At 41.0% G+C, this 9,125-nt stretch overlaps 1 protein-coding gene across 1 annotated transcript in view; it reads right to left on the reverse strand.

Moving 5' to 3' along the window:
• The window catches only part of UNC13B (unc-13 homolog B (C. elegans)), a gene marked incomplete at its 5' end in the record, with an annotated part of 192,386 nt that overhangs the window by 172,299 nt on the left and 10,962 nt on the right, over nt 1-9,125 (reverse strand). The window contains 2 exons of the mRNA XM_010003047.1: nt 171-228; nt 3,219-3,289. Of these exons, the coding sequence (XP_010001349.1) occupies nt 171-228; nt 3,219-3,289 (129 nt within the window). The remainder of the gene's footprint in view (nt 1-170; nt 229-3,218; nt 3,290-9,125) is intronic.

Raw genomic sequence — 9,125 nt, forward strand, 5'->3', positions numbered from 1 at the left:
AGGACACAGTTTTTCATAACTGACAAAATATACTGGCTCCACAGACATTTAAGCACTTTTAACAAAAAATATTGTTCAGATATACCACCATTTGATAAAGAACCACAGAAGGAAATACAGTACACTGAAAGAGGAAAAAAAATGTTGCTAAGAAATAAAATCTGACTTACAACACTGGGAGGCAGCACTGGGCAACGGTTTCTTCTGGACTTCCTCCTGAAAGGAATACTAAAGGAGGAAAAAAAAACAAAAAACAAACACGGAAAAGTAAGAAAGCACATAGTAGCTTTAAGAAACAGCTTTCAGAGTACAGTATACCACAGACAAGAGAAAATATTCCTGGTAGCCTCGAAGCATTAAATAGTCTCTTCAATATCCATATTCTATCACACTCCCAGAAGTCTCCTCTTTTTTCATGCCAAAAACAAGTGTTAAAAAGTGCACAGCTGGTTAAAGTGAAGTCTGCTTTATTACAAGCACAGGCCCTTATCTCAATTCTGAGACCTCAAATTAGACATCTAAGACACCCGATTTTCCACACCACGAAGTCACTGTGACAGGGAGCTCAGAGCTGCATGTGAGCCTGTTTACAGTTAGACACTCAAGCAACAGCTTCAGCAGTTCAAAATTCATATGGGCTTTGCCCAGCCAACAATTACAAACTCTTTTTTGATCAACTGTGTATCCAAAGCGAAGAATTTTTCACCTCATTTAATATTAAATTAGGGGACATAGAGATACTTGGATCAGCCAGCTTCGACTTTTTACAAAAAAAGCATCAAAGCACTCCCTAGGGGAATGCCAAGGGTTTTATTTTGTTATTCTCCTCTGTCTCATTTTACAGAGATACAAGAAAATTAGGACAATGGAGCGAAATAATGAGAGAAGTCTTTCCTAGGAAAAAAAAAAAGGTCAATCACAAAGGAAGTGGTGACCTTAGTAACCTGGTTGCTGCAATTTGTGCAAAATAGTGCCAGCATACAGACTCTTCCCGGATTCTCTAAGGATTAATGACCAGTCCTTTACATGCAAGGTGAAAACCTGCAGACTTCCACTGTGGCTATCATCTGATCTGAGCTATTTAATATGCACAAGCGACCCTGAAAGGTGCGTATTAGTCTTACCATCAGCAAACTGCCACCTCACTGAGTTAATCAGGACTGTGAAAACAAGAACTGCTGGATCTGGCAGCACTGACTGACTGACAAAGTGGTGAAAGGAAATCCCTTAATGAGCAACTTCAGCAGCACAGGACAGCAAAGGGTTCTGAATTAATACACTCAGAGACCAAATAATTGCAGTAGCTTGTTCTTTTTAAGACATCAGCCCAAAAGCTACCAGCAGTCCCAAAAAGAAAACTGAATATGAAGAGTTTTTAGGAATAAAGTCTGGAAAACATTTCTATGACACCATATAAACTCCAAATGAACTTGCTTCTTGAATACTGCTCTGCACCCATTGCCTTAAACAGAGATACCTGAACTTAATGCAAAGAAAAGGCACAAAGTTATCCTGTACTAAATACCACTATGCAGACTAGGACTTTGCAGCCCCAAAGCCATGCAAGAAGGTGAGGTCTGGAAAGCTGAGTGACAGAGTAGATGGACAAGGACCAGTGATTTAGTTTATCCAAATATGCCTGCCTTCAGCTGGTTTCACAACACAGGGATGTTTGCTCAGACCTAGTTAAAGTATTTCTTCAGGCAAGGCACAATTAAGGTGCTGAACTCCTACAATGTAACTGACATGGGTGCCTCCAAAAGGTCACTGACATCCACAGAAGAAAAATCCACCACCTGTTGTTAAACACAACAATTCTGTCCCTGGCTCTGGAAGTTCCTGAGCTACAAGTCACTGCAAATTACAGGAATATGCAAGGAAGATATCATCCCAACTGGGTCACTGTCAGACACGGGCCAAGATGAGCCTTAGGTCAGGCCCTGCACAGGTGTTCTTACATTTTTTCATTTTCTCACCAGTGGCAGGGAACATCCATAATAAATTTGAGATCACTAGGTCACAAACACTGAGAGTACTCTTATGTTGTGACAGTGTTTGATAAAAGCATGCAGATGGATGGCACTGGAGGAAAGGCCAGCCTCACAAAGCTCAGGGTATCTCTAAGCAAGCATCAGCCCAGTGGAGCACTAGAGGGCACCTCTGCCTCGCTGAAGGACCTGGGCCAGACTGCTGAGATAGTCCCCTGAGCAGGGAGGCACCACATCAGGATGACTGACAGGCCGAACCACAGACTGAGAACAAGGAGGTTCTCCAACTTCTAGGAAAGCAGGAGAGGTTGAACTGAAGCAGTTACGGTTTTATCCTCGCAAATATTGGTCTGTCCTCAACTGAAATGAAAACCTGCCTTATTTTTCTGCATCTGCACAGTAAACCAAATTACTCAAATAAGGGGTGGAAAAGAACAGATGAATAATCCCAGAACAAAAGCCTACTAAAGACACCTGCAGAACGATTTGCAAGTTCTCTTGCTACAGAAAGAGATCTGTATGAGTTCAAGAAAGCATCATGTTCCTAGTCAAATTATGTGGACATAAACACATAAGGGTTTGGTTTTTTAAAATACTACACTTCTGGTACAGGCATTAATATGTCAAATCTTATTTTGCAAGCTGTGTGAACTGTACAGAAAAGTTTTAATCACGCAACTATTCTAATCTTGCAAAAACAATATCAGTTTATAGCTGTTTAGCCAAGTACACAGTAGATAAAACAGGAAACCAAAGCCATGGCTGGCATGTATCATACAAGATTCATAAACTAAGCCATTAGCAACTGGATTAGGAAAAAAGCTAACTGCACCTAGAGTCCTCAGTTACAACAAATATTCAGTACCTTGCATTGTCTTCTTCCCAGAAGCAGCTAACTGCAAAAATGCCCTTTTTGACTTAATTTCACAAATTAAGAGAATTTACCACAGCTTGTCAAAAACATTTTCTCTCTCTCGTGAGGTAAAGCACGATACTGCCTTTCCTTTGTATGCATATCAACAGAACAGTTCTCACTATCCAAGCACTTCCAGCATGCAGAAGACTTAACGCAAACAGTAAACTTAGAAGACTGTTCCGTAAACAGTTCATGGAAGATGTGTAAATGACCAACATTTACTAGTTACCTTAATCACAGGGATCAAATACAACAAGCGAAAGCAAGTTATAAGGCATTCAGGGTTACATTAATCTTTCAGTTTAAATATTTACCTCATCATTTCCTGGTGAATTTATTTGTTCTAATTTTCTTGTCCAGTATCTGGCCTCTTCTTCAGGGATATCTATACCAAAAGAATAAGTCACACCACCTTATTCACTAGGCAAATTTGCATTTATCACTAGTAGCATTAAAACAGGAAGAGCATTCCAAGATTACACCACAAAAAAAACAAACTTAATTTTGAAGCAATAGAACTGTCTTATTTTAGCACTCAGATGGAAAACAAACACTGTAAAAAACAACATGGTTCAAGGGCTTATATTGCTTTAATTTTTAAAGCTGATCAACCAAATGCACACTGCACAAGGGTAGAAAAGAGTAAGACAGACCACTTCCAGTTTAATTCAAGCATTAGTTTTATGAAGAGACATTTTGCAATTATAATAATACTCTTGCTAAATGCTTGCTAACACAAAGGAAGGTTCAGAACCTCTTCTGGAGGCTTTTATAACCTTAAAAGAAAAAGGGTCCTTTTGAATAGCACATCTTATGTACCTGGCATAACACAAATTAAGTACCAAAAAAGAAGTAGTCTCTTATTTTCCTTTGCAGGCAATAAGCCAAATCTTTTGAGGTAATGAACAGGGCTATAGGCAGTCACAGTCACATAAAAGCACACTTCTATTTTTACACCACACTGCAACATCATTGTGAAATCAATCACAACAATCCTTTTAACTTCTACAAGATTTACCAAGTTGATGACTGACAGCAAAAATCAAGCATTATCACATTTTGTTAACCATTTTCTAGTTCACATTTTGAAGTAATAGTGTCCTATATATAGTGTACTAATGCTTTGAAGGGAACAGACTTCTGCTACTCAAAATTTCATCTCTCAAACTGCTGTGGAGAGCTTAACACAAAGCAAGTTAGGTACAAACTATGGTTAAGGAACAAAGCAAGAGGTGAAGGGAATCAAGGGAAATAATCCACTGAAAGAAAAAGCACCAGTCAGGCTCTCAAACCAGAAGAATTAGATAAACTATTCAGGGATAAAGGGTGTAAAATAATTGAAAAGAAGAGAAAAAGCTTTTCTTTTTTTTGTAGCCACTCAATATCCCAGTGACTGTAGAGTGGTTGGTTGGTCTTGCTTCCAAAAAGGGGCAGTGGCTTGTGAAATTTGGCTATTTGTAGCCAAAACTGCACCAACACAGAAACTTCACAGCATGCAAAGTAAGAAGTGGCAGAGGTGGTGACTGCTTCAGCTTGACAGCACCAACCCTGCAAGACTCACCATCACAAACACTGACAAATGAGCACGAGTATAATATCAATTCAGCTAGTTTTTCTATCTCTCATAACTCTTTTACACTCTCAGGAGCCAAGAAGTTTACACCTAAGAAGACTGTTTTCCTGCAATGCCCTGTGCCCCATGAACACAGCTACAATGCTATACTAAACTATGTGTTGGCAAGAATGGGAGAAGTAGGCTGGAATGATCTCCTGAAGAAAGGGTGGTTCTAAAAGTTACATCCACTCTTGCTCCTAAGAGAAACAAGAACAAGACTTATTTGCAGATGAGCATTCCATTGGGACCCAGGATACTTTCAAAAAGGAGCATGTATTGCTTTCTTCTCACACTTAAAGGGGATACCTGTTCTATGTGTGTCCTCTCTCAGCCCATCAACTGTTGTCTTAGGAAGCTAGTGGACATCTGGAGATGGTAGTGACCAGTGTACTAGAACATGAACCACTTTCAACAAGAACAAAGAGCACACCACATGTTGTGTCATTTGACATTTCAGAAGTAGGTTTCTGCTTGGACTACAAAGTAATGTCTGCCCCTTTGTAAGACAAATATCTCTGTATGTTTTTGCAACTGGTCCCAGCCAGACCAGTGGGATAAAAACAGGCCCCACTTGAGAAAGTTTTATAGAACTGGAAACTTGGTATTTGGCTCTAGAAAACCTGCATAAAGTAGGAAAAAAAATATATTTATTTCTCCTTGCTTGAAGGGAAACCAGGAAAATAATTTATTTGAGCTATAATACAAACAGCCAGTTGCTCTTTCTGGTTAACAGTGCATTGCTTTACTGTTATATGCTATTAGAAAACAAGGTAAGAGAAACATGAGACAGCCTTCAACAATTACAGGAGTTGTAGAAAAGCACACATGCTTTTGATCATCAGGGCTGTGGATCACAGCTGCACAGATTTATTAGATAAGCTCCACACAAATTAGAGATGATGGTCAAAGGAAATCTGGACAGCACTGATCTGTAAAGAGGCCATCAATCAAGTGAAGGGCTACTGGCATTCAACCTGATGGATTTTACGAGGACAAGTGCCAACAAAGACCTGAGGCAAACCAAACATTAAAACAAAGCCTATGGAATTCTATCTTTGAAAGCTATTGCTTCTCTGAAAGATTAAGAAAAACTCATGGACTGAGGACTAAAGGTCAGAGTCAAAATTATTTCACTCTGGAGCTTGAGATCAAGACCAAGGAGATCTAGGACAGATGAGGCAATGGATTACCACCAACACTGCAGGAACTGCAGTTGTCTTGGCATAGGCTTCAATGCTTTCCCATAGATTATGGTTTAGCAGCATGCGTCAGCATCAAGGAGAACCATGCGTCTCTTGGATTTGTTTTTCCCACCTTCTGTCCAAGGTGCCCACTTCATAATAGGAGGTATGAAATTTTTGGTGCTGGACTGCTGCTTTCTATTGAAACAGCTTCTTATGCAAGCCAGAGATAAAAATCTGCTACTGTCTCGATACTGGTGACTTTAAAGACACCTCAAGCTTAGACAAACCCTTGTTATCAATATTATTGGCAGGAGAGCTACTGCACAGCAAGCTTTAAACATGGAGCAACCAGTCTATGAATTTGAGTTAGGCTACCTGCTCAGAGAGTAAATGCACAATGAGAAAGATTTCTTATTTTTTTGAGTAAGCTGTTTATAACTATTTTTAAGTTTCACCATCCATTTGTATCTTGCCTCAGGCAGCTGCTTTGCTGAAACTGGTTATTTGGAATGCAGAGAATTGAAATCTCTAATGCTGAGGTCACAGACTGGCTGCTCGTGAGGCCACGTCCACTGGACAGGTCCTACATCATGCTCAGCTATGATTACAAGCCCAAGTTACTTCACTACATCAAGATAAGAAGCTGAACTTGTCCAAACAGAGGCCATCTGATGCCAGCTCAGGACATCATTGACATCATCCTTGGTAAACAAGAGGAGCAAGGCCATACGTCAGTGAAACAAAACTGCTAAACAAGAACTGAGAGGAGATAGGCAGATGTCTTCACTAACTTATCAGATTTCTTAATTCCATAAAAACATGGAAAAGTTGCCAGATTTATTGTCCTTGCTCCTACTGGAAGCTGAACCCCATCTTCTCCTGGTGTCAGGGTGCAGTAAGGTCTGTTTGCCCCCAAAGGGCAGGCTGGCAAGGGAGATCTCGTGGCTGTCAGGGCAGGGGACATGCCAGCACCTGAGCAAGATGAGCAGGGCAGGTGCAGAGATCATGGCCAAGTTCAACCAAGGGTTCAGATCAGCAGGGAGGTCAGTCCATATCTGGGCCTGGATCTATGAGGTCCATAAGTAGGCACAGACATGGTCATGGCTGTGGTGGAGGATCAGTACCTCCTGCAGCATTGCTCAGAAGTGAGGGTTGAGGGCTGAGCTAATGTGGGAATCCTGGCCCACGAGCAGGTGAGGCTGCTCAGAGCAATTATTGGTGCACACAGGGCTGTGACACCTGGACACACTGCACCATCATGGAGATGGGGACAAAGCAGTACAGGGACTTACCAGACTGAGGAAGTAATTAGAGGTAAATTTGCTACACCTATACAGACCACTTCACTCACAGAAAGACCTAAACATTACAGTATTCCCAGTTAGAGATCTCTAGCTTGGCAATAACCAAGGGTTTCAGCCCTAAAGCTTTTCTTCACCTGAGGCTTGGTTGTCCTTGCTCTACTTCTTGCACATCACCTTGTGCCACCTGAGTCTTTTTCCAGGTAGCAAGTCCTTGGCTGGGGCATATCCCAGGTAGGTATGAGCAAGAACAAGTGCTGGAAATAAAATTTATACACTCTCTCTTCCCACTTTTCTACAAGCCTTCACTTGGCTTCCTCTCTTCCCAGCCCAAACGTCTTCCTTTTCCAGAGGTACAGGAATCTTCACAAATTCACTGAAATAAATTTGCAGAGCTAGCAATCCTCTTTCTGTGCAGTTTCCAAGGCAATAAAACAACAAAGCACATTGACTCCACCTGATGGCAGGACTCAGATCAGCATGCTCCCAGTCTGGGAATGGTGAGAACACTAAAAGCATTTTCAGTCCAAATATCTACTGGAAAAACCCTGGCAGTGAACCAAACGGCAATAGTTTGGGAGCCAAAAGCATTTTTGAGTACTTCATCCTGTGAAATACTTGCACATAGCCCATGCACTTTTAAAACAGAGAGACAGACCTTACAACAGCACAATTTTACACTTGATAAGCAGCATCTTGCAAAGTCTGTGCCAGTACACATTCAATACATTAAAAAAATAAGGCCAAGATCTCTCTACCAGCAAATTTTCTAAACCAACCAAGAAAAAAAAGCTGTCTCCCTTCCTTGAAACATCCGACTTGTTCCTGAGAAGAAACAAATGATCAGTGGAGAGAGCTGCTCCAGCATGTCTTCATTAACGACTACTTCCTCCCATCAAGAAGGAAGTTTATTCCCATTTTTTAAATACTACCAAGCATAAAAATGCTTTGTGCCCTTGGGGTTAGTATCAACTCTTACTCTCACCAGCACTTGACATTTCAAATGCTCACGCTTTGCTGAACTGTTATAGAAGAGGATTTTCAGTCATTTTGTTTCTGCAAGATTGAACATTTAAGAAGGCTGGCAGAGAATGTTAGATGACAGTCCAGTCCCCAGCACCACAGTCCTTCATGCACAGAAGCCCACAGCAGAAGGGCCCACAGATCTGGCCACTCCCCTATATATCACAAGCTGATGTCACACTAACAACACGACTGAACGCTAAGCAAGAGCTACATCTGCAATATGCAGTGGGACACAGAGGATATGTCAAGGCCACCATAGTTGTTTTTTGTCCCATTAGAAAGCTGAGTGTTAACAAAGTTTAACTCCTGGATGACCTCAGGAAAGGTTATATCACCAGAAGCAGGGAGCACAACCCTCACAAGCCTCTCGGGAAATTGCTTCATCAGCATTTATTTCAGTTTTAGCTGTTGCTAGTCTCCAGAGTACCAGGAAAAGACATACCAGGGAGAAAGAATCCTGAACATACCAGGTAGAGACAGAAGCAGCAAACTAATCTGGGATAAATATAGTGCAAACAACAAACCAGTTTCTAAACCTCTTTGCAAATGCAATCATGTTTTACACCAAGGAATTGAGTGTTTCTGGTTTTCGAATTTGTCTTTTCTCTCTTACAACCCCTTAAAAACTTCAAGCTCCACCTAAATCCAATGAAACATTATAAACACACAGAGCAAACAGGGGTACTGCATCCACATGCATCATCTAACCTAAATGAAACACAGCAGCCAGAAATTATTTTAAAAAGCACAGAAGCAAGCCAAACAGGAGAAAGCACTGTTTTGTTAAAGATGCTACTCCAGACAGCTGTATTTTACCAGGCATGGAAAGCAGCACAAGCTGTACATGTGCACACATACTGCTCCAGTTCTGGTGTGTAATAGCCAGCAGATCTTCACCTGGGAAATAAAATGTGATACACCATGTTCCTAAATGTCACTGCAAACATGCTGTTATTAAAACATTACCTCTACAGCAACAGAGCTGCTGACTTAAGAACTTATACAGCAGATCAATGATCCATTTAGTTCTCTGTGTAGGTTTAAAGCAGCAGTTCCCAGCTCATAAGACAACAGTCTTAACATGGGGAGTTCATA

The sequence above is a fragment of the Chaetura pelagica genome, unplaced genomic scaffold, assembly GCF_000747805.2.
Source record: "Chaetura pelagica isolate M959 unplaced genomic scaffold, ChaPel_1.0 scaffold758, whole genome shotgun sequence".
NCBI classification, from domain to species: Eukaryota; Metazoa; Chordata; class Aves; order Apodiformes; family Apodidae; genus Chaetura; species Chaetura pelagica.